The sequence below is a fragment of the Suillus plorans genome, assembly GCF_016647745.1.
Source record: "Suillus plorans strain S12 chromosome Unknown HD556scaffold_25, whole genome shotgun sequence".
Taxonomy (NCBI): Eukaryota; Fungi; Basidiomycota; class Agaricomycetes; order Boletales; family Suillaceae; genus Suillus; species Suillus plorans.
This window is the reverse complement of record NW_024537409.1, coordinates 26,751-50,485: the sequence shown is the minus strand read 5'-3', so window position 1 is coordinate 50,485 and position 23,735 is coordinate 26,751. Positions and strand designations below refer to the sequence as shown.

Here is a 23,735-nt window from a genome sequence, read left to right as displayed (position 1 = left end):
GCAAACTCAAAAACTTTTGACAAAAGATTCCAGAGATCTACGGGTGAGATATAGTAAAAGAATTTAATTTTCCCCATCACTGTAGTAAAGAGACCAATGGGACATACAGCGGACGCTCACTGGCAGTTCCGTCGGAAATGAAAAGACAGTGGTTGTTTCCACGATCATACCGTAACGTTAGCATTACTTACAACTTTCCAGCGAATGGGAGCTTACTTGCTACATTGTCCTGTAACTGGTCGGCATAGGGTACGTTCCGAGCTGTAACTAGTCGGCATAGGGCATGCACCGAGAGATTATAAATGGTTTTTCCTTACAAAGTCTTCGGCAATGCTGGCCCTCGGCAGAGCAGTTGTTGAGCGTGTGCAACTGCAACATAAATCAATCGACTTGTTGAATCTATCTGACATTCAATTACAAAGAGGCGTTTTCGTCGTTCGACGTCGGACTCGGAGCCGTATAACTTCCTTAATTCGGCACAAATTATAGGTGACATGGAAACCTCAATATTTCCCGCGATCTGGTTCCGTCTACTGACCGTGTTTCTATTTTCCATAGGATTGGTTCTGTCACGAGGAGAGTAGCGTTGGCTCCAGTCATCGGTAAGTCCACATAATTCTGGAAAGCGGTACGATTACACACTTAGTCCAGGGAGAAACCATCGTGCTTTGTGTACCCGGATTCCCAAGCGGTAAGGGCTAGTATTCGTGGTCTTGAACTGTGATTTCTGAATGTACTTTGGTGGTGTGCAGATACAGTTCTTGCACATCAGCTTCGAAAGAAATTCTGAATAACTCGCTCCTGCGACAATTCATTGCTTCCCAACTCTAAACTTACACGTCTTCCATCCTGTAAATAACATGCATCAAACAAGCACCACGCTATCCAACACTGAAAACCCAGCTGCAACACCGCCCTCATTACTCTCTGTCCCCTTGGTCCTCACAAGCCATCCTACCTCCCTCTCCACCACCTCCCCCTCTCCAAATAATGCGTACCCAAAGATACCCAGCTCAGAGATAACCTCTACGCATACGACTTTCTTCTCTATGCTCCCGTTGTCCGTACCCGAACTCGACGGAGATGCGCGTACGAGGTAACCGCTTACCCCGCGTGGCGTTTCGATCATCTCCATTGCGACCCAGGCTTCACGCTCTTCAGCGGGTAGAGCATCTAGGAACGCAGGAATGGCTTCACGGTAGACGTTATTCCCACCTCCCTCACGCTGGGGCTTCAACACGAGCGACGGGGCCTTAAGGCGCGCGAGACGTGTCCCGGGCGGTACGCTTCCTTGTGCTTGTCCTGAATCCGGGAGGTGATCAAGCGCAGCGACGATATCAACATCTTCCGAGTCGAGTGCCCACATGCCCATCCAGGTGGCCCGGATATCTGCTGCGTGTGCTGTGAGATCGAGAGCGCGTGCACCCCATTTTGCGCCTTCGTTACTGAGGAAGCGCTCGAGTACTCCAGGACGCGTGAGTGCTTCTTGGACTTTCTTCCCGCCTGCGAGTTGCAGGGGAAGAGAGGGACATTTGATGGCGCGGCTACGCTCTAGGAGGAAACGCGTATCGTAGTAGGAGGGTGATGGGAAGTCCGAGGGGGTGTAAGTTGCACGGAAGTATATAGTGGATATTTCGTATGGTGAGGAATTAGTCGGGGATGTGAGTATGAGTGCATGTGTGGAGGGGTCGAGGGATGCAGAGACGGCTAGGTCAGCGAGTGTTTGACGGACGACGTGGATTTGATGTCTGTTCTAGCGGATTAGTCTGTTGATGATGAGAGAGATGGGAATGTACTTCTCGAGTAATTCATACTCTAACCATTGTTGGTCGAAAACGTTGCGTTCATTGGGTTGCACGACGAACAGGATGCGTGCGCTGGATCGATGTGAGTTCACGAATACATGCGTACTTGAACAAAGTTAGAACTGACTCTTGAACGCCATACGCTTCGTGAGCCTTGGAAAGACCTTCAACGAGACCAGAGGTGGTGCTGTTCTCTGGGAAATTGTCTGCAGTAAGATGTGGAGATGCAGAAAAGTAGGAGGTGGACGCCAGGATATTTCTATACCGCATCAGCGTTTACGAAAGATATCTTGAAAACTAAACACACCTATGCATAGCAGCCGCACGCTCAGAAAGCGGACCAAAGGACGAAGATATAGTATTAAACTCGACCTGCTTCAGTGCAAGTCTGTCTTCTGCAGCATGTAACAGATAATCCGATCTAAACAGGCCAAGGTGCAACGGCTATGTGCCATCAATGCTCCACCACACGACAGAAGAAAGAAGTCTCAAACGCACTTGTGCTAGTACGCCGTGCTCCCTGATCTTCTTCCATCCCTTCCATAGCGTCCCAGTAAACTCATCCGCCTTTCCTACGCCCTCCTCGGCGCCCATTACTGTATCTAAGAATTGGGTATCCATCGCTACGCGTGCATAGAGCACATTATATACGCTCTGCAGCTCTCTTGCAGCCTGGAATTGCGCACGGGGGAAGGGCGCGGGAATGAGTGAGAGGGGGGCATGGATTGCGGTGGTTGGTATGCGTGGTTGGGTATTGGATGGTGATTGGGAGGGTGGAAGGTAAAGTAATCCGTGGGAGAGCGCGTATGTTGTTGCGGCGAGCGTCAGAGCTTCTAATTGCTCTGGAGTTAGCTGTGGAGGCCAGGTAGAGAAGTTGAAGGAGGTCATCAGTGAATGGGTTAGTACGTACCAACGAATTATAGGCAGATATTAAGATAACACTGGCACATGCCATCCACCCTAATGCTTGCGTGATTCCTTCTCAGGCTGGTAACTTTATAATTGACACAGTGCACGCTCACAAGGAATCGACTACTACCAGTGCGTGGCACTATGAATCCATCCAGAGGGATTATTTGAAGTGAACGTTGCAAGGTGAGGCAACATCCACCTATACATCATCATGATCGTACTACGTAGCGGTTGAACGTTACCGTTTAATGGTGAGCTGTCATTGTCGTTATGATTTTACCACTATGGACAGAGATTATATACAAGCTTCCCGCCGTCAGCGAGCCAGCAGGCGACTTTCCGCAAGGTTTTACAAGATTTCTGTTAATCTTCATGCCTTGACCGAACGGGGCTGCATCGATATCATCGGGATGGTTGCTGGCAACACTTGTCAATTACCGGTTGTTCTCGCACTTGTCTGTAAATCTGCCAATCTGTGAAGGGTAGGTACCCCTCTACATATTTCTGTAAATCATCGTCCCGCACGAGCCATCTGATTCAAGTGTTCTTTGAAGCAGAATGTGCGGGATCTGGCCTGTGTCTTCTTGGTGGATTGATCGGATTCAGAAAATGCCGGGAAGTTTGTCGAGATTGCCGTATGATGTCACTATATCAGCCTGCCCAACCTCCATCTCGCCTGCCTACCATCAGGATCTTTACCTCCATTTCTTCTGATCCCTGCGAGTCTCTCACTGCCTGTCTGTCTACGGCTTCCTCTGTGTTTGCCGATTTTTCACCCGCCTGCCAACACCATGTTGGCTAGAACCGTGACAGCAAGTTGACAATGAGGACGAGATTGGCATTTCACCATTTTAGACATTCTAAGCAGTAGATGTGATACTATTGTTGATCATACCCAAACCCGACCGACCTCCATAGCCTACTTCAGAAGATTCCGTACGACCTTCAAATCCGTATACTATTTTGCATCTGGAAACCGATCCTATGTGTACTTGGGAAGCTCTATTTTAGTTGGTGGTAGCATCAGTGTACGAGGTTGGGGCAAACCCGACGCGGGAGCGGGAGGTATCGAATATACAGTAGAAGCGCTCGGTGAATGGGTAGCCATTAACAAAGTCAAACCCTTTGCCACTTGGCGTACCAAGGTCGTTGACGACGAGATACATGGCGTTGCTGCTACCACCAATGTAGGTATTGAGAATACGAGGCCAGAGTTGGCCATTAGGGGTGAGAGAGAAGGTTGCCTGTGAAAATGGTAAATAAGGAATGCGAGGGCTGACAGAAATGGCGCACGCTGCCAATATTGAAGTTCAGGTTCTGGAGGGCTCCGTACTGGGTAGAGGAAATGAGGAGAAGACCAGTCGCCGCATCCAGAGTACCACCGGTTAAAGACTGGTACTGGTCGAAGGCATCTACCTAACGATTAAACTATGATTACTCGTTGCACTCGAGATACACACCTGTAGCAATGTGAATAAAGGTGGTTCCAACATCGACGATACCAGCAGTGGAGGACAAGATCGTCGTGGAACCGTAGGAAATGCTCTGGTCGATGCCCCAATACTTCGATGCAGGACTGGTGGTAGTGATAGGACTGAAACAGAACGATTACTATTAGCCTGGATTGATCTAGGAACTGAGTTAGCTTACGTGTACGTAATGGGACCGTGCTTGTTACGGACAGTTCCACCAAAGGTGAGCTCTCCATTGACCATTGACTGCGTTGAAGTGGTGGGCTCGAAAGAGATACTAACAACCTCACGATGAATGGTGCCTTGGCTATGCAGGTTGTCAGTGACAGTCGGGACCGTTATTGTCACGTCTTCTGTTAGGGAGCCCGCTGTCAAGCCTACAGGCCCGAGGCCAAGGATGCCGTCAGCTTCGCCGAAGTTGCCCGACGTCTCAGTAGCAACACCGATCCACTGTTGGGCGATGGTGAGCCCATTACCGAAATCGAAAGTGTCCGTGTACTCAGTTCCTATAGATAGTCATAGGTATCTTCAACAACTTGTGATATCTTTGTATGTCATACCAGAGAAGTAGCCGGCACCGTAGGTGACCTTCACATATTCACCAGTGTTGACGCTGGTGCTGGTCGGCACGTACGGTGTGCGGGCGCCAACCCATGTGTTCGAGGTACCGGTGTCGACGATCAAGTAGTCTTCAACAATACATCAGCAGCCGCATATTTCCTCAGTGTTGAACTTACAAGTTGTGGCGGGGTTACCAATGCCAACTGCTGCGTAGTATACAGTACCAAGGTTGGCCACAGGAATGCTATGGCCGCCGTGCTTCAAGTTGTAGTCCTTAAGCCTGAAGGCCGCCACGCGAGCTTTATCCTGCTCCAAGGCGTTAATGGTACCATTGAGGACACTTAGCCTCCTGGCAATGGGGAGGGTGATGGGGGAATTGTTAACTTCAACGGGCGATCCCGTGATTGACAAGGCCAGGAGGAGAATTGTCAACAAGGATGCAGCGGCCATACTACTGACTCAGACTCGAAAGCAACATCATACTCAGTGGTCTGTTATATATGCGCTGGTAAACCCGAATATTGATCTTGGCCACGTATAAAACGATGATAAAATAGTGGCGGTCCGAGTATTGTGAGTGCAAGGATTCCGAGTTTCCTGATACAACAAGTGACGAGAAGTTGGTTTTCAGTTGAGGAATTTACAATTCACCTGTTTACCCATGATCCATTGATTCATTAACTGACCTCACGTTCATTTCCGTAGAGATACACCTCAGAGGAACGTTGGTGTCAGGTTGGTGTAGCAAGCGTTGCCGAGGAGAGCAGCTCTCCTTGTTTGTCCCAGGTCTGTTAATGATCGAGTCGTTGAATTCGTGCCATGTGAGGCCATTCGCCAACTCGACCCGAAACCATAGAATAGAATGATAGTGTCAAGACGAAGCAGTACTTGATGAAGCAGGCCATTTCATGGAGCACGTCGGCTGGTTACACATGGTCCAATGCCAGTGTTTCATTTACGCAAGTGGGAAATTTTGCCGGAAGTTGCATGACTATAGAGTCGGACCCTCTACCATGAAGGAAATAAGTGCATTCAACTTGAAGTCACTTATCAGAAATCACGATAGTAGTCGTAGCATGCAATTTCAAAACCTATATATGGCAAGCGAAGGTCATCTCATGACATACCATTCCGGGTCAACAGCCCCAGCAGGGTGACCTAGGCCCATCATGACGGGTGACCGGTCATATATGCATGGATCAGGAATTGCTGTTGAGGATCAATCGTTCATCATATGTTCAAGTTGGATGTATGCTGGTTTCTCATCATGTGCTAGTCATTGCGAAGCCTTTAGAACTGCCGGGACGCTTGTATGCACTACCAGACTGATATTCCAGGGATAAGCACATATCATTTTAATACTACATGGCGTGCATTACAAAAATCTACAACATGCATGATTGAAACTCTAGGGCGCCGAGTGACGAGAAAGGTCCAAATGGTACAATGACACGACAGCAATACAAATGGAAAAGCAGCGAGTGAAGGCGTGCGGACAGCAACAGACAGTAATACGAGAGATAGAGCCGGTGAATGCGGCGTTCCTGTGGGACATGCAAAATCGTGATACGGTAGAATCGAGTGGTGAACTAGTTTTCAAGCAGTCAGACTAGTATGCAAGGAACAAGAAACGTCGTACCAGAGAATGCCAAGTTACTTTCGACCCTTGCGTTTCTTACCAGCGCTCTTGCTGCTCTCGCCTGCCTTGGCCCGCTTGCCTGGTTTTGGACGTTTTACTGGAGAAGGAGCAACTGATTCCGCGTCGGTCAGTGGGCTGTCGCTATCAGCCAGAAACTCCGCAGATGGACGCCTTTTGGGCACTACGGTCTGGGACACAGTGGAAACTGATGCGGGCTTCAGCAAATAGTCAGTAGGAGTCAATGCTCGTGCAGGAGGCGGAGTGGGTGCAGAAGGAACATGAGCACTCGAACTTGAAGAAACATGTTGAGCGGTACGTTTGATGGGGCGAGGTCTAGGAATGGGCCTTGCGGGTGTTGACACAATCAAGTCTTCTGGAGGAGGAGTACTTGCAAGAAGGAATGGTTCCCTTCTTGATGTAGACGCAGTAGTCGAAGCACTCATCATTGAGGGACGCTCAAAGTTAGGTGCGCACGTCGCACACCGAATTGTCATAGGTGAGTAGCTAATCCCATTTGTGCCAGCGACCAAGCTCACAGCAACAAGAAGCAGTGAGGTCGACTCGTTCGAAACGACTAACCACAGTTAGTATGGTAGCCATACTTATTAACGGCAAAAAAACGATGCAGAATCCGAACACTGCCGCCTATAGTGTTATATTTAAAATGACATCGGAGCAATGAAGTTTACGTAAAATACTCCCGTTGCGGTGTGCTACCATGGGTTTGTTTGGCGTCCATCACTAGTACTGTGCTGCAATGTTACTTGTTGGCAGGAGGCCAGGTAGAAACCCTCTTATATGAAGTAGTGGGCATGTATTCCCATTAACCTTCCCACAGAATACGGTGAAGACTAGGTCTACCTTGCTTTCTCACAAGTTGCAGGTAAGCTACTGAAGGCAGTACGGTGGCGTTGGTAGCGCATCGTCATGAATGATGATTAATTGATTGTTGATCTGAGTTCCACAGCCTTGTCACTCATATCACAATCACCCTTTGATCCCTCTACTGATCGACATGGGCGTTGATCGTGTTGCAATACTTGGCGTATCTTAGCATGAAACTGCCAATGTGTAAACATTGTAACACAGCTGTCAGTTGTGTGTGTGCTTAAATGGTAAACTTGCGCGTAACGAACAGCGAGAGCGTTGATTTTCTTTCCACAAACTTGACGCATGATGGATCACCCTACTGCTTTGTTCGTCGACGCTGGCATCCAGGCATCTAAGGTGCGCAACGAGTCGAGCTCTAAATAACTCTGATTAACCCTTACGCCCAGTACTTCAATGGTACGGATCATATCTGATGCTTGTACATATATCGTGGCTGACTGAATACCCAGTTGGAACGTTTGCTATTTTAGTGAGCGCATTAGCTGACTTGAATATGTGATGCTGATGTCCTTACTTAGATTTTTGATTATTTCATTACCCTGGAGACAGAGGTGCGTGTAGTGCGCTGATTATTGAATTATTTGATGACTGTCCCAAAGTCACAGTGGGTTTGGCACCGCAGATGGACTTTCGTGCGATTTGTATTCACTGTATCACGATACTTGCCATTTTTCGCCATTGGGATGACATTCACGGGTGAGCCACACATGTTCTAACTCGCTTTTTGTGACAACCCTCACGGCTGATGGATAGGTGCGCTTCGAACACAGTACTATCCTGGTGAAAGTGTGAGTGATTACAGCCCTTCAATACCCTGATATTTATAACAATCGTGTAGTGTGTTAGATTTGGACAAGCGTCCAACGGTTAGCGTACACAGTCTACGGTACATTACTTTTCTCATCCAACCCTTACACAGTATTGCATATCATCTGCATTCTAGCCGCAGAAGGTATGTCATGTCCTAAATGAGCTCCCGATATTGACATTTTACCTCTAGGCTTGCTCATAACGAGGATTTACGCTTCCTGGAGGAGTAAGCGTCTACTGGCATTCCTCATCGTTTTTCCCGTCGTATGTTTTTCATTCACCTCTCACCATAAAAGGCTTGGTGCTGAACCACTGCCAGGTTTGTTTCGCGGTCTCTTATATCATATCTGACACTCCCCTGATCTTCAATTCCAAAAACACGACCTCGATTAATATACGTTTGTGATGCAATCTTTGATTTTCGTGACAATCATACTCATGCAAGGTGGACAGCGAATCCGGGCGACTGTCTTTTCGTGGGCGGCAGAAATAATGTTTATGAGTACGCTGCTCTGTTACTGTACGAACTGGGTCAGACGTCTCGTCTTTCAAGAATATTCTTGGACTCATGCATAAATAGTCCTCTTTTGCTTGATGTTGTACATCAGATTCAGCAAGTACGGCAATGCCGTCGGACTACTCCAAAGAACGTTCTTCAACGACTCGGCGAGATATATGATCTGCATCATGAGTAAGATGATTCTGTTCGCCCAAACTCGCCCGTGTGTTGACATCCTACTATCAAGTCGTATCATCGTTTAACATAATTTTGACCATGGCTCCTCCGGTGCGTTGCAGTATACCTGGCCAGCTATCCATGCGCTTATTGTTGAATACAGGTCACATGGGTTTCCATCACAGACTCGTGAGTACATCAACTTGAACGAACGCATCACCAACTGATTGTGTATCACGTCACCAGTCCGCAAATTGTCATCCACAGTGTTCTAGCCTCTCGGATCCTTTTCAACCTACGAGCGAGTGAAGGACAATCGCATATTCATACACTGACGGATGTATCTGAGTTGCAGTTTGGAGGAGGCCGATTTTCAACGGTGGTGTATGGTGTTTAATCAACTTTATGTATGCAGTGCAGGCTTGGTCTTACTGCGTATGTATCCCATGTCACATACTAATTGTACCTACGAACTACGATGTCTGCTTGTCTACTCGGAACCATTACTAAACTTTTCATCAGGAAAACCCTCCGCTACAAACCTAGGCTAAGTATGTGGAGTTTGACAAACTTTTCTCTAATTCCCGATAATTTCACAAAAGTAGGCACCTTAGTGGATTAGAGAAAGTTTTTTACTGCCCCACTATGAAGGGCTGTGCTGGACAAAAATATGAAAATTGATTTTCACAAAACTTGTGACAAAGATTCCGATTTCCAAGTTCTTCTAACAGAAAAGTAAAATGCAAAGAACCAAATGCAAACCAAAATCGATTAAATCTTGACTGACTAAGTGTGCTGATTCCCTGCAACAGCCCTTGGTAACCAGAACCTGGTGTTCTCTGCCACCATACTATCTCAATGGAATGCTCAACAGCGGTGTACAGGTGTGGTCGTCGTCAATACATCACCTTGTTCCCTTTTGTCAACAATGTTTCGTTCTCAGCCCCACCATTACTGTTCTACTCCAATTGTTAGCAGAGCTCGAGGCGCTACCCAGCTATCAGCCCAGGAACACTGTATACCCTTCGCTGGATATGATGCAGTCCAAATGCACCGTATACAGGTGGTCCATGAACTCGTGTGTATAACTCCTGGATGCGCTGACAGGGGACATGATGTTCAAGATGCTTCATGTGACCGTGGATCATCCGACATCCAAAAGCCGGGAAAGTTTGTCTCATAATAGCATCAAGCTCATCATCACTAAGCCCCAAGTGATCTCCATTTGCTGTAGTGAAAAAGTGTGTTGTGTTTCCTTCGTTGTCAGTATAATCAACATAGACAGGCGGACTCAGTTCAGCCAGACCATCATGATACTCCAATGCTCTACGCCGGATAATGGATTGTTCAAGGTGCACATCCAAAGACAGATGCCAGATGGGTTGAACCACGCATACTCCATGAATTTTCGAGGAGCTCAGGTTCAATGTCTATCTGTGTCGTCCTTGTTGACCAGTATGAACTGTGTGGGAGAGTTGAGGTGGGTCTTGGTCCGGACTCCGGGAGGTCCCTGGTCTGCTGACAGATGAACGGCATCATCGAGGGCATTAACCATCTCATGTATGCTTAGGGATCCGCACGGGTATACCCTGGGGTGTCGGGGACCTGACCCGCACCCGCACCCGGCAAAAACCCGTACCCGCTCTGACGGGTACGGGTTTTCGGCGGGTACAACAAGCTCAGACCCGTACCCGCACCCGTGCAGGGTTTACCCGCGGGTACCATAGGTATCACCACCAGTGCTTAGCACATATGTCCAGCACACGTCAGCGAATGCTGACGTGACTCGAACATATGTGGATGGCACAAGAAGGAGGAGTGGAGGCACGGCGCGAATGACGGACGCGTCGAAATAGACGCTGATGTCGTGGCAGGTGGTGTGTCGCATACGATCAAAGTCGAAGGTGAGCGTGTCGAAATGGGAGATGGTGGTGTGGTGGCGCGAGAGTGTGATGTGTCAGGCGTCGCGTCCTCATTGCAGAAAATGGGGGCAGAGTCAGGACGGCGACTTACTGACAAGATCATTCCTTCCTCCTCTCGTTCCTCCTCTTTTCCTTCTCTCTTCGTCCTGGTGTCTTCCGTGTGCATTCGAGCCACGCCAGCATTCGCTGGCGTGGTCTGAGCGTGTACGCTTGATGCTGGCGAGTCAGTCTGTCGCGTAGGTGTTGGCGTCGTAGATGGGATGGTGGTGTTGGTGTCGTGGATGGTGGCGTTGGTGTCGTGGATGGTGGCATTGGCGTCGAGGATGGTGGCGTTGGCGTTGTGGATGGTGGCGTTGGCGTTGTGGATGGTGGCGTTGGCGTCGTGGATGGTGGCGTTGGCGTCGTGGATGGTGGCGTTGGCGTCGTGGATGGTGGCATTGGCGTGAAAGCTGGTGGTGGTGCGAGTGCTGGGCGCACAAAGATAGGCGCTGGCGACGTGACACATATGACGTCGTTGTTGTTGCTGGGGGTAGAGTCTTCAATGTGAGTACTCACTTTCAGCGTGCCCAAAGTCTCGTCTCCTCGAGTTCCTCTTTCCTCCTTCATCTCTATACCATCCCTTCTCCCTTCCTCGATTCTCTTGTCCTTTCGTCTTCGCGTGTCGTCCGCGTGTGTTTGCATCGCGTCAACACTTGTTGACGCGTTTTGGGCGCGCGCGCTGTGAACGTGGAGTTGGTGGACTTGGGAAGGCGCGTTAGGTGCCGGTGTTGGTGGTGGTGCCAGTTGTAGCGTGCACGCGGGAAGTATGGCGTCCGCTATTACTGATGCAGGAGGTGCTACCATTTATGGAAGGCACGGGTATAGCTGGGGTACGGGTAAGAGCGCGGGTCTTAGAATCCCGACCCGTACCCGTACCCCAGTAGTACCCATACCCGTGACCCGCGCGGGTTACCCGTACCCGTGCAGATCCCTATGTATGCTTGTCTGAATGGTAAGAAACTTGTTTTCTGACAGAACATTGGTATGCTTCATTGAATTTGTTGGCATCTCAGTATCAGCTGTTGCAACAGCAAAGAGTGCATCAGGCATTTGACTACAAAATGGCAAAGTTTTAGCTACCTTTATCTAATGCATAATATGACACATATGTATCACAATTGCAGATCACATGATCAAGGAATAGATAGGCAGACTACAATGGCAGGATGTACCATCACTGACAGTGTGGCACCATGGGACAATGAGTTACCATGCAGTGACGCACCGGCACATTTCTACCAAATACATCTAGCTTTACATAGGCAGACTACGATGGCAGGATGTACCATCACTGACAGTGTGGCACCATGGGACAATGAGTTATTGTGCAGTGACGCACCGGCACATTTCTACCAAATACATCTAGCTTTACATAGGCAGACTACGATGGCAGGATGTACCATCACTGACAGTGTGGCAACATGCGACAATGAGTTATTGTGCAGTGACGCACCGGCACATTTCTACCAAATACATCTAGCTTTACATAGGCAGACTACGATGGCAGGATGTACCATCACTGACAGTGTGGCACCATGGGACAATGAGTTACCATGCAGTGACGCACCGGCACATTTCTACCAAATACATCTAGCTTTACATAGGCAGACTACAATGGCAGGATGTACCATCACTGACAGTGTGGCAACATGCGACAATGAGTTATCATGCAGCGATGCACTGGTACATTTCTATCAAATACATCTAGCTTTAGACAGGCAGACTATGATGGCAGGATGTACCATCACTGACAATGTGCTAATGTGTAACATACTGCCAATATTCTGTGAAACCTACAAATATTTACCATGTCAACTTGTAATGGCATATTAAATGTCAAGATGTTACCATACTGTAACAAGTTGCTGATGTGTTGTCAAACATAAATTCCCTTACAGGGATAGCTTGTGAAGGTAGATTTTGCCATTGATAACATTGTGGCTGCATCATTATCTCACCATAGCAAGTTGCTGATGTGGTGACAAACATACGAAATAGCGGAGTAATCATCAATTATATTTTTGATATATATACTACAGAACATGTAGAACAGTATCGAACATTGTGAAATATTTAATTAATTAGCGCTAGCATTGGCCAGTGCTCGAAGGGCAGCGCGTTTCTCCCGAATTTTGGATAGCGCGCTGTTTTTGCTAATAGTTCACTGTGAAGAGGAGGAATTAGGGAAAATGCGACTGTGACGTGTTAATGTAGAGCTTGAAGGTGATGAAATGTATTACGAACCGTGTCCACCAAGTCATGAGGTCAGCTACTTCCTCATTTTCGTCTGGATCCTCCAACAGGTCGAGAATGCTGTGATAAAAGTTTTCCGAGTCCGTAACAGTGTCCGTGCGGGAAAATACAGACGAAGAACTCAATGAAAACCGAACCTAGAGGAACAGTAAGCGAGGGGGATCATCATAAAATTTCCAACACACCTGTGTGGCAATGTAAGCCAGGGATCCTTTCGTCACGGATTTCATCCCATGGAGGTATGCGTTACCGGAGCGCGTAGCTTTCGGTTCCTTTTCCATGGAACTCGGAGAGGTAAACACATGTTTGAAACCCTATCAATAGAAAGAGCATTGAGTAAGAACTTGACCGCTAATGATGACCTTACATAGATAAGTATGTCGCTCCTCAATAGACCCTGCCATGGAGTTTCAGGATCATAGACATACCTAGCATATAGAAACATAGGCCACTGGTCGCCACGGACCGCTGTTTCGCCGCTTTTAAGACTCGCCTTAGTTCTAGATAGTAAGTTGTGGCGGTGACTTCATTGAATGATGAAAAGGCTTACTCGGCATTTGACCAGTCAAGGCCTGCGGGGCAGAGCAACGCACCGGTCACTTCATGATTGAAACCGTGGTCAGATTTGACATTTCGCGAGAGGGGCGGTATGAGTGGCTGTCCTCTGGGCATAAGCCATTCGAGGACAGCAGATTTGAGGGTCTTCGTGTCGTCACCTCGCGCACTGGAGGCTCCTTTGCCAATCTACAAGAAGGTGACTACGAATAGACCTTTAATCATCTAAGACTTACCAGTTCTCCGACATGGATAACATCCTCCTCCTCGCCGATTGTGAGACGTTCTAGAAGACTAGGATAGGAGTCTACAAGCTCCACAAATACCCTATGTTCGCGTCAAACGCTAAAGTTAAAAGTACTGTCAGACACCGCTAACGCTCAATTGACGCGATTCTACTCACTCGGCTGGATAATCTTCTATTGAAGAATCCTGCAATTCTTCGAGTCGAAGAATGCCTCCAGTCAGGAGAGAAGGATAATTGCATAGTGCAAATACCATCCGACCAAAGTGTCGCCCATGGAGAACGAGGGGGTTTGATGAGGCACTGATGAAGGCACATAAGGATGGGTGCGTTTCAGGACGTGAAACCTTCCTTACGCTTTTTTACGTGGGCCCATGTGAAGTGCCGAACCACTACGTTTGCGCGAAGAATCGCCAGAATGGGGATTATTTTCGTCACCACTCATAGTAAGGTGAAGGAGCAGACGATTTTCATATCAGTAGTACATGAGACTTTATACGTTCGAGCACGCCATCAGTTTCGAAACGGGAACGAATCTCGGCACACTATGCCATAGATATTATGGATGGCGCATTATCCGAGCGCCATCCGAGCCGCACGCATCAGGATCGGGACGGGAATCAACCTTGATGGCGCGTTATGTTACCTGCCAGTGTATATATATATAAACTGCCGAAACTGTTGCAGTAATAGTCAACATCATATCATGCACAATAATAGCACACCGGTGAGACCTCGTACCTCTCAGAAGCGTTTGCGACAATGTATTCTCGTTTAAAGTAATGTCACACTAGGGTAAGTTTCTTCGACGTGGCATGCAGTGCAAAACTCATAGGGTTCACCTGAAGCTTCCAACTTCCCTCCATCCACACATCAGTCGGCACTGAGTGCAAGTGAGTGATACTGTTACATAAACACTCAGAACAAGACTCACAGTACAGGCAATTCCATCTGACAATGAATTGAATCATAGAGCAACGCAAACTACAGGTGAGATTTCAGAGTTAGATTTGGACGTCGGTCTAACAAAAGACCCACCTAGGAAATTTTATAAACAAAACGGGATCTGAACTGGATGAACTGGATGAACTTGAGGAACAGTTAAGGAACGCGGAAGAAAGTATTGTGTACCTTACAGATAGGGTGATGGAATACAGGTATAGATGGCTGGAGGAGTACTACCGTGCCGAAAACCTCGAGCGTCACATGCCTAGTGACATTCACATACCAGACCTTGCACAGATTCCCCTGGGTACCCTTTCTCCCGCATTCTCTGCAGAATTCTTGACCTGAGAGAGTATGTGAGGGCTCCAAACGGGGAGAAGAGCGAGATAGGGTCTCTGAAAAAACAGATGCAGGTGCCCGTGCGAGGGCGTATGGTGTGCCGAATAATTAAATTCATAACTACTCAAATACACAATAGTTAGTACTGTGTTACATCATGTGTTCAACGCGCCTGTTCGATAAGACATATCTGCTCGAAAGCAAGAGTAATATAAGTCGTAGGCGAAGTCGTAACCTCAACAGTATTCTTCTTGACATTACACCTTCTGACAGTAAAGATATGACCGCAATATTCTCCATCCAGAACAAAAACCCGTTGGTTTTTTTTGCATGGATGGGCTGGGCTGAGATCTTTGGCAGGGATATGGTAGTGTTGAATGGCGGCGCCTGCATTACTGGATGTGCAGAATACAGCAACACAATTTTCAGGTGCAGGTCCATTCGCACCGCAGAACGGGTCGGGGCATGCTGTTGACACAAATCGTTTGTGTAACCTACCTCCCATAAATCCCACTGAAACTTTCAACACAGCGTGATGAAGAAGGAACGTCGACATATACTCCTTCCCCATTAACCAAGGCAGCGCGACTGTGATAAAATAAAATAAGCAGAAACGTTTGATTCCTCCAGTGTATATTCACCGTTATCTGGGAGTTTCTCCGTTGTGGTATCGATGTCATCTTGAGTATCCTCAGGATTGACGATCCAGGGGTCAAATTTCGACGTGCCGGGAGTGACACTCAATGGGGGGTGATCCGCAATATCTTCCAGGCTAGAGCTCCAGGAGGTCCATGGCAACAGGTTACTAGCTGACGAGCTAGATGGAAGTCGGACAGCTGGTGGAGTAATGCTTCGCTGTGGCGTTGTTGTCATGTACAATCTTCTCCGGGTTTCGCAGAAGGCAATCATCTCCGGTCCCTCCAGTATAGTGCCATTTAGTCTCATTCCATAGCTAATAACAATTAACAACTTAGTTGCCACGAAATTCTGTGCGGCGCTCACCTGGTGACAACGTCCTGGCGTCTGATGAAGGTACAACAATTCAGAGAGTGAGTCTGAACAATGTTGGGTCTTGCAGAACCTAGCTGCTATTCGACCCTAAAGGGTTTCTGGACCAGGCTCAAGGCTCAGAGGAGAGGAATTATCATGAAAACTTGCTGAGTACTCTGACTCCTACTGGTAACTGGTGAAAAGATAACTTGCTTATGTAAGCTACAAAAGTGCCAACATAAGGTAAGGTAAAAACAGTCTCTACAAGCCCAGCCAGAAATGAATCCCTACAGCGATATTGTACAGTGTCGCTCGGTAACCTTTCTGGTCGCCCCCAACAATGAACACTTCTTGACGAATAACCTTATTAAGTGAATCTAAGTCCACATTGCGGTTTTTTGTTACAAATGTGATTGGGACTTGAACCTGTGATAGGTCAGCCATGCTCGAGTCCAGGTAATTGAGACTTATGAGGGAGTGATCACTGTCAGATAGAAGGGTCAAGCGCGCGTTTGGAAAGTTGACGCTTTGTACAACCCCTTTCCTCTGATACTCTGGCCCGCGGGCAACACTCACCACGTCTCCAGGCCTTATATCATACCCCCTTTCCTTGGTAAATTTTATCGTATTTGAGAGTTTGGTTCGCTGAACGATTGTCATGGGAACATAAATTCTTGATGGTACAACACTAGACTCGACGTCATCCCCGGCCAAGATAACATTCGCATCCCGGAACCACAACATGGTTCCCCCCACTGGAATCCACTCCACGATGCCGCATTTCTTCAAGTGCTCGCCGGCAAGCACTTCAATGTAGTCTCCAACTTGTAGAGATTCGGGCTCAGGGGGAGGCTCAAAGTGTTGCAGCGAGGGTAGCCGTGGTTGAAGCGTGTAATGCAAGGGGCGACGGTCCAAGTAGTACCTCGAAACGAGTACCTATGCAAAACGTGAGATCGGTTTGATTTTAAGTTAGAAAAAAAACAAAAACTTACCTCTTCTTTGGAAACATCCTGGCAAATGTGAAACATGTCGTCACTGATTTGAATAACATGTCCCTCCAACCCCAGGTATGGTCCTGCAACCACTCGAACTTGATCGCCGACACAAAAGATATGTTCTATATCCTCGAGTCGAACATCGATTTCGTTTCGGTGTCCATCGAAGATCATCTCCAAGCGCACGGAACCTGAAGTGTGATCTGTCAAGACGACTGTACCGACCTTTGAACAAAGTTCCCCTGCGATGACCCTAGCCGAATCCCCTAAACGTAAGAACTGCATTGAAAAGGCAACTAGCGTTTTCTTAACGAAGGGTGTGTCAAACCCGGACTGCATATGCAGTCGAATGTCATCGGCATGAGGAGAGGCGACAAGTTCGAGGCGATCGCAATGAAAATGTTTCAGTAAAAGTCCCATATAATAGTGCTCTCCTTTGTAAGAGCATCCTACAACTTTTCCATCACGGATCAGGTCGCTAACTGTCTGATTATCCGGAAGGCGAAATTGGTCGAATAGAGCTACAGATCCGCCAGGCATGGGATAGGGGAAGCACCGGGGAGGAATTAGAATGGCGATGAGACCATTCGATTGATCCGAATCGAAGACGTAACCTATGTCGCCTTTGTACTGGCCATATTTGATTCTCACCCACGCTGGGTTGGGGAGGTTGGAGCACGAACCATCAACCGCTTCGCGTTCTTCATCTGAGATTCGAAGATATTGTTTGACTGCGAAAGCATGTGAGGTTGGAAGTGATGCTGCGATAGTTCTGGGACTATCTGCTACAACATAAAGCTGCCCTGCTGCCCAAATCGACACCGTAACATGAAATCCTTGGTGACGAAGGTGTTCAGCGATGCAATCTATGCTATTTCCTGGGATGCGATGAGTGATATGTCGCACCAATATATTTCTTTATAATAGGACGTACTGTTAACATGAAGGAGGTACATTCTGCCTTCGATCACACGGGAGGATGGGATAGTGATGCAATGGCGAGCTTGGCGCAATTCTAATGAACTGGGCGCGATTCCTTCAACCCGATCGAAAATGGTGTCGAATCTTGCAGCCAACCGATCCTTGGCTGATGGTCCAAAATCACGTACGACCTTCGGTAACTGCACAGAAAGGTCATCCCGCTCCCCTTCTTCCTCCTTGTCCTCATCCTCGTCGTCTTCATCTGCTTCGCTGATGATGTACGGATTCGACTACATACATTATTTAGCATCATATCGTATCAAAGTCATCAGATATGATGATACACTTACTTTTGGACGTCTACCCGATCGTTGAACACGAATGTTTGACAAGTGACCAACCATCCTCGACTACATTGAGGTTTAGAATCCAAGTCATCAGAAATGATGATACACTTACTTTGGGACGTCTACGCAGTTGTTGAACAGGAGCACTTGACAATAAACCATCTGTCCTTGATGAAAACAAGGGAAGGGGTATGTGACTAGTTTTCAAGGCGCGGAGGTTTGCCAAGGCGATACTGTTATCATCATCACCAGAGAATAACGCATCTCTGGCATCCTTCCAGTCGTCCACAACGTATCGGTTGCCAAGGTACGCAGAAAACGTCTCTTCCATCTGAGGGTATGTCATATCAGTGGTGAGATACTGCTCAAGAATTTCCCATGCGGCTGGATCTGCCAATGGCGACGGCTGACAATTTCCTGTCATATAAACAGGTTCGTGAGTAGCGATGTCGACAATATCTCATCATGACTCACCGTCATCGATCCGGACGCGTTTTGGGACACGTTCACCATCCTTGAATGCTGCGCGTTTGAACATTCTGTCTAAAATGTGTCAATCCTTAAATCACATAAATGAATCCAACGCCTCACATACTATGTGCGATAATGTACTCAATTATGTAGGTTCAAGGTAGTTGTAGTGGAAAGAAGTTTGGAAACGCGCATTCTCAGTATTTGAAGTGAACGACTAATCCGGCTTAGTAAATGTGGAGTCGCAAAGTCCCATCCACCTGCTATAGTACTAACTACAGTACTGGCAAGTCATTGATTTGTACTTTTGAAGTGTAGTATTATTATTACTATCAGTGTACTCGCGCAACGACAAATTATACTATGAACATTGGTGACATCATGGGATATATTCAATCAAGGAGTACGACTAACATTTCTGTGCCAAATAGATTTGTATGTACTGTCGGGAGGTTGTGTTAGTGTCGGAAAAAAGTATGATATGACAAGCGCGGGTTAATATACGGAACGACGATCAGTTCAAACTCAGCCGGCAATACCCGATATCTGCGTGACTCACCAGAATCAGTCTTCATGTGTCCCTCACCTGAGTGACACCTGTTCCCACACTTGTTAGTAATGTATATAGTATAACATGTTTGTTACTAATGAGGGGGGTAAACCTATGCTGCAGTACTCAGCAGTGACTTCAGGAATATCAAGAGGTGGGTAAATTAGGATACAATATAAACAGGCTATTGATTTGTCATCTCCCCGGACCACCTGTCCCTGTGGTATTAATGTATCACTGCCTATAGTTATAGTAGAACCCTGATACATTAATCACTACAAGTCATAGGGTGGGCTGATACATTGTTTTACTACAGATTATAGTCCCTAGTACCCTTCCCTATACCGTCCTGGAGATGCTCTAGATGTTCTCCCTTGTGCTATATGTTCAAGATCTGTTCCTGGAATCGGGTATCGCAGATCCGATCTGACTTATTAAGCTGATGCCAACTGATTATGAAGAATGCGATCTGGATTATTCAGTGCCTGGACATGTTACGCTATAATACAGCTATGTAGCGCGGACACGTTACACTATAAAGTTCATAATACAGCTATGTAGCGTAGAGGTTCGTCATGCGGTGGTCAATTGAAGGCGAGTCCTTGTGGGTAAGAGAAGGCGCGTCCTCGGGGGTAAGAGCCTGAGTGGAAGCCACGAGTTGAGGCACGGTGTTCCACAATGCTTGGAATGAGGAGTGCATTGCAGAACGTAGTGCAGCTTGACGATACACATAAGCCTGAAGCCCCTCCTGGTCGGAGGGCTTCTCCAGTATGCGTAGATTTGTGCGCTCACTCCACCAGCGGGCCTGCAGAAAGACCAGTACATGTCTCATTTCTTTGACAAGTAGTTGCACTTCCTCGGACCATTGTGCAGCACGTGTGCGAGCCTTACACCATTCGATGCGAACACCTATAACTGGAATCAGTTATTTGTCATTCTCAGCGAGCCAGAGACATACAATCTTGAACCCGGTCATTTTCAGAGCGACTGGTGTCGACATCTGTAGCAAGCCAGATCCACGAGATCATTCCAGTTCCCTGAGTATGTCCGCCCATGAAATCACCCATCGGTCTCACATCCTCGTTTCTAAGAGGCCGCAAAGTCTCTCCCCAGCCCACCTTATCCAAGCGACCACTCAGTGACTCCAATGCTCGACGCGCACACCTGTATTTATCGACTCCTGCATCTTTCTTCGCTTCAACACGGGCAATTAAATTCTGAGCGCGAGTGGATGCTGCTTGACCACGTAGATTCTTGTCCTTGAATTTGTACATATGTGAGCGCAGACAAAGGTGAGAATGAATTTCGTTAAGGGCATCATGAGCCTGCGCATGCCGTAGTTCCCATTCATGCTCCAGCAACCGCTGGTCACAATGTAAAGGGGCGTCAATGGCAGATGGAAGATATAGAGGACAGTGTTGGGGCTTTAGAACAGCTTCGGTAGTGCTGGCATTAGAGTCAGCTGACGAACGTAGCGCTGAAACAATGGGCATGTAGAGTTCTTGGATCCTTATCCACAAGTCGATCCATCTCTGTAGCGCGTTAGTCCTGTTGGTAATCGTCTCTCGTTGCTTGTCCGTAGGATGAAGGGAGACATTGGTGATGTCGTGTTTCAACCTCTGTCTGCTGTAACATCAGAACCAAGAAAATAAAGATAAAGGAAAAAATTAACGCACTGCTGATCTTCTAGTTCAATGCTGCTACTTATGAGTATGCTGGGCGAGACGTCCATGTGAAGAGATGAATCAACCCCAGCTCGCAATTCTTGTGCTTCTAACTCCACAAGCTGAGCCCGCACTGCAGTCTGTGTAATAGCTAAGAGTGGTCAGCCAAAGCTGCGGAGGGGGCAAGTGATGACTCACGAGCAACCCTGCTTTCGAAAGGGTTTGGTTTGGTGTCGTCCTCCTCCCATGCCTCGATTTCTAGCCTCCACTCATCAAGTAACACAGCCTGAATGGTTCCCTCCAGCTCGCATAAGGCATCACAGTGTTCCCTCTTCCACTTCACTGCGTCCTCCATCTTGTGCTTCAAGGTCCGACCTTCACAATGCTAGTAAGGAACTTCGAATAATGTCAGAGTAAAAAAAAACTCACCGAACATCGTCACCTTCTTCCAATTCCAGTCACTGAAATGGTCGTCCAGCGTATCACGTCGGCTCCCTGGTCCCATTTCTTTTGTACTAGATGCCACGCGATTGATATTTGCCCACCCCCGTTCTGGTGCCTCTCCGTCTGTCCTGCCTACGAACTTGGTTAAATTCCACGAGAATGTGGTCTGGCAAGCAGCAATGTGAGCTCTGATGTGAAACTTGGGAACGAAATATCAGATTAGCATCGTATCGTGCACTATATGCAGGCGAGTTGGCATGGAGTCCATCCTAGTCCATAGTTTCTTCGACCACTGACATGCAATATCATACGAAATGTTGAGCATTGCGACCGTAAACCCAACCAGGGCTGAGAACACTAAGTAGTCCATATTGAGGTACCTTGAACACATCATCAATTTATTCATCAACTAAAATGAATATAAACGTACTTTTCACCCTTTTGAAGGTCTCCTACCCCAGTTGGTAACTTGAATTCATGGCGTGCACAGTCAACAGTACCTACACCAGTCGCTGCAAGGCCACACGATGACTTTGTGTCTGCCATATTGACTGCATTGTGGCTAACACATGTGCTGCGCTGAAAAACCATCAAGTCAGACACCATCGAACAGATACAAATGTCTACATACCTCTTGTCTCTCGCCTGCCCGTGCGGATAGATATTCCTTGTATGTGGTTTCTTCCACAAAATAAGCCCATCCAGCATTCAAACCTGGATCCACTTTGTCCGAAGAGACTGCTTTTCATTTGAGACGAAAATTCACATCAATTGCGATAAAGAGTGCATACAGCCACCTGCAGTGAAAGATCAGTGCATCTCCCTCCCAAAGGCTAAACAAGATACTTGCCGCATCGATGGAGGTGCAGTCTCCCATCCATTAGGTAGGTTCTTCCCTGGATGTGGGCATGCAGGACAGAGTACAGCAAGTTCCCCGCTGTCAGTCCCATTGGTGCCAGTAGGATGATGACCTCTACCACTGCATCTGAGCTGTCGTAGGTGCCGCCATTCACGGACCATGCACATGAAAGCAGAATAGCGATCCTGCATACTATCAGTAAAGATCTCCGACAAATAGTTAAAACTTACTTTGATAAGAGAAAGTCCAGTGTTGTCGGTGCGTCTAGCTAAGCTGTGATAGAACTCGTAGGCCGAAACCTTGGATTCAAAGGAAAGGAGGTGATACTGCTCAAGGACACTAAATGTAGCTGCTGTCCGTGGTTCAGTTGTGGTTGCAGGGTACCAGCGTGCTCGTAGCAGCTGCTTGAAGCGAATTTGTGCAGTCTCACAACCACAGAAATCCAATGTAATCTCATGGATACTGTGGACATCGATCACGACAAAGGTGTCGCCAGATGAAGGACGTGGATTGTGGCACTGATGACCGGGATTATGACCCAGCTGGATCCGCATACCCAGGGACTTGAGGGTCATACAGCAAAAAAAGCCACTAGTCCACTCCTACATTCAGACCAGATGAGGGACACTTCGCCAGCACAAAATCAAGCATACCTTGATTCTATGCAATGGCAGGCATTGGTGGCGTTGGAGAATACAAGCCTGACAGAACATTTCCGGCCCAAAACAATCCTTGCATCGGTATGTCTTATCAGAATCGCCGCAGCGACAGAGTGAACATGAAGCTTCATTTCCACGGCCTTCTAAAAAAATGGTTTCGTCAAGAAAAATCTGGTGTTCGGGTATCCAAGTAAGGAGAGGGTTGTCCTATGTGATTAATGATTAAATCAAATTATTGAATTTTGAAAATACCACTTACTGCTGCAGTCTGTCTGCGCTTCACAGGCTGAAGGTCACAGATGTCTGCATTAATATCTGCAACGACGTCATCAAAGAAGTCATAAGCTGGGCACTGAGTCTGAGTCTGTGGTGGTGGTGAAGAAGGCCACTCATTCATCTCCTCCAGGGAAACCTCAGATAGTGGGATGTAAGCTGTCTGTAATGTGGTGTGCCCACCACTCATGAGTCCGTATTCTCGTACACGTTGTTGTGAAGGTATATGTGAGGGCTGCTGGCCTTGGACGAAGGGCTCGACATGCGCCCGCTGCCTTTTGCTAGGTTGCACCATGTCAAGTGCACAAGAGCGCTTGTCATGAGAATGAGTACAATGCGGATCATGCGGATCCCTCTGAAAATACATACATAAGCCATCTGAAGGCCAGATTCTGATTAACGACCTACACCAACCATACTTGTATCTACAATATTCATCTCACCCGCACGGTGCGTACAAGCTTGTTCCACCGTCAACATCATTGCTAACATAATGCGC

The 23,735-nt window shown here is 47.5% G+C and overlaps 9 protein-coding genes across 9 annotated transcripts; 1 reads left to right on the top strand and 8 right to left on the bottom strand.

Moving 5' to 3' along the window:
- Positions 1-845: 845 nt before the first annotated feature.
- Positions 846-2,706, bottom strand: HD556DRAFT_1367933 (glutathione synthase). Its single transcript, XM_041302852.1, has 5 exons — positions 2,304-2,706; positions 2,113-2,249; positions 1,933-2,064; positions 1,797-1,877; positions 846-1,748 (listed from the first exon to the last, which is right to left on the bottom strand). The coding sequence occupies exons 1-5, from the start codon at positions 2,691-2,693 to the stop codon at positions 866-868; spliced, it is 1,623 nt and encodes a 540-aa protein (XP_041160653.1). The 5' UTR covers positions 2,694-2,706; the 3' UTR covers positions 846-865.
- A 1,018-nt stretch (positions 2,707-3,724) lies between these two features.
- On the bottom strand, positions 3,725-5,200 carry HD556DRAFT_1442730 (aspartic peptidase domain-containing protein; the record flags this gene model as incomplete). The annotated part of the gene is made up of 6 exons (XM_041306503.1): positions 3,725-3,961; positions 4,011-4,129; positions 4,178-4,311; positions 4,368-4,695; positions 4,750-4,878; positions 4,927-5,200. 6 exons carry the CDS (start codon positions 5,198-5,200, stop codon positions 3,725-3,727), a joined length of 1,221 nt encoding a protein of 406 aa, XP_041160652.1.
- Positions 5,201-6,403: 1,203 nt separating this feature from the next.
- Positions 6,404-6,832, bottom strand: HD556DRAFT_1442729 (uncharacterized protein; the record flags this gene model as incomplete). Its single annotated transcript, XM_041306502.1, has 1 exon — positions 6,404-6,832. One exon carries the CDS (start codon positions 6,830-6,832, stop codon positions 6,404-6,406), a length of 429 nt encoding a protein of 142 aa, XP_041160651.1.
- Positions 6,833-7,139: 307 nt separating this feature from the next.
- On the top strand, positions 7,140-9,173 carry HD556DRAFT_1536051 (uncharacterized protein). Its single transcript, XM_041309616.1, has 15 exons — positions 7,140-7,616; positions 7,667-7,676; positions 7,730-7,749; positions 7,799-7,831; positions 7,880-7,974; positions 8,032-8,068; positions 8,119-8,146; positions 8,200-8,232; positions 8,281-8,359; positions 8,415-8,488; positions 8,544-8,621; positions 8,671-8,781; positions 8,837-8,877; positions 8,930-8,955; positions 9,013-9,173. The coding sequence occupies exons 1-15, from the start codon at positions 7,563-7,565 to the stop codon at positions 9,161-9,163; spliced, it is 870 nt and encodes a 289-aa protein (XP_041160650.1). The 5' UTR covers positions 7,140-7,562; the 3' UTR covers positions 9,164-9,173.
- Positions 9,174-10,787: 1,614 nt separating this feature from the next.
- Positions 10,788-11,531, bottom strand: HD556DRAFT_1442727 (uncharacterized protein; the record flags this gene model as incomplete). Its single annotated transcript, XM_041306501.1, has 1 exon — positions 10,788-11,531. One exon carries the CDS (start codon positions 11,529-11,531, stop codon positions 10,788-10,790), a length of 744 nt encoding a protein of 247 aa, XP_041160649.1.
- A 1,273-nt stretch (positions 11,532-12,804) lies between these two features.
- HD556DRAFT_1431906 (uncharacterized protein) lies at positions 12,805-14,224 on the bottom strand (the record flags this gene model as incomplete). Its single annotated transcript, XM_041305063.1, has 9 exons — positions 12,805-12,871; positions 12,893-12,922; positions 12,972-13,117; positions 13,166-13,294; positions 13,348-13,480; positions 13,531-13,724; positions 13,772-13,862; positions 13,939-14,082; positions 14,136-14,224. The coding sequence occupies 9 exons, from the start codon at positions 14,222-14,224 to the stop codon at positions 12,805-12,807; spliced, it is 1,023 nt and encodes a 340-aa protein (XP_041160648.1).
- A 1,002-nt stretch (positions 14,225-15,226) lies between these two features.
- On the bottom strand, positions 15,227-15,936 carry HD556DRAFT_1442725 (uncharacterized protein; the record flags this gene model as incomplete). The annotated part of the gene is made up of 2 exons (XM_041306500.1): positions 15,227-15,651; positions 15,705-15,936. The coding sequence occupies 2 exons, from the start codon at positions 15,934-15,936 to the stop codon at positions 15,227-15,229; spliced, it is 657 nt and encodes a 218-aa protein (XP_041160647.1).
- Positions 15,937-16,090: 154 nt separating this feature from the next.
- Positions 16,091-18,854, bottom strand: HD556DRAFT_1474554 (uncharacterized protein; the record flags this gene model as incomplete). The annotated part of the gene is made up of 6 exons (XM_041308506.1): positions 16,091-16,989; positions 17,046-17,926; positions 17,983-18,259; positions 18,320-18,379; positions 18,429-18,733; positions 18,791-18,854. 6 exons carry the CDS (start codon positions 18,852-18,854, stop codon positions 16,315-16,317), a joined length of 2,262 nt encoding a protein of 753 aa, XP_041160646.1. The 3' UTR covers positions 16,091-16,314.
- A 1,036-nt stretch (positions 18,855-19,890) lies between these two features.
- On the bottom strand, positions 19,891-23,531 carry HD556DRAFT_1431905 (uncharacterized protein; the record flags this gene model as incomplete). Its single annotated transcript, XM_041305062.1, has 14 exons — positions 19,891-19,977; positions 20,005-20,246; positions 20,296-20,963; positions 21,014-21,152; positions 21,200-21,376; positions 21,431-21,644; positions 21,684-21,825; positions 21,876-22,024; positions 22,077-22,168; positions 22,202-22,242; positions 22,296-22,489; positions 22,535-22,906; positions 22,958-23,050; positions 23,223-23,531. The coding sequence occupies 14 exons, from the start codon at positions 23,529-23,531 to the stop codon at positions 19,891-19,893; spliced, it is 2,919 nt and encodes a 972-aa protein (XP_041160645.1).
- Positions 23,532-23,735: the final 204 nt, after the last annotated feature.

Excerpts from the sequence above, each read along its gene's own strand:
- HD556DRAFT_1367933 (XM_041302852.1), bottom strand. The coding sequence starts at position 2,693 with ATGACCTCCTTCAACTTCTCTACCTGGCCTCCACAGCTAACTCCAGAG. Across the intron at positions 2,250-2,303 it reads AGCACGGCGTACTAGCACAA|CCGTTGCACCTTGGCCTGTT; the intron begins GTGCGTTTGAGA and ends GATGGCACATAG. Across the intron at positions 1,878-1,932 it reads GAAGCGTATGGCGTTCAAGA|CGCACGCATCCTGTTCGTCG; the intron begins GTCAGTTCTAAC and ends ACATCGATCCAG.
- HD556DRAFT_1536051 (XM_041309616.1), top strand. The coding sequence starts at position 7,563 with ATGATGGATCACCCTACTGCTTTGTTCGTCGACGCTGGCATCCAGGCA. Across the intron at positions 7,750-7,798 it reads TTGGAACGTTTGCTATTTTA|ATTTTTGATTATTTCATTAC; the intron begins GTGAGCGCATTA and ends GTCCTTACTTAG. Across the intron at positions 8,233-8,280 it reads CTGCATTCTAGCCGCAGAAG|GCTTGCTCATAACGAGGATT; the intron begins GTATGTCATGTC and ends TTTTACCTCTAG.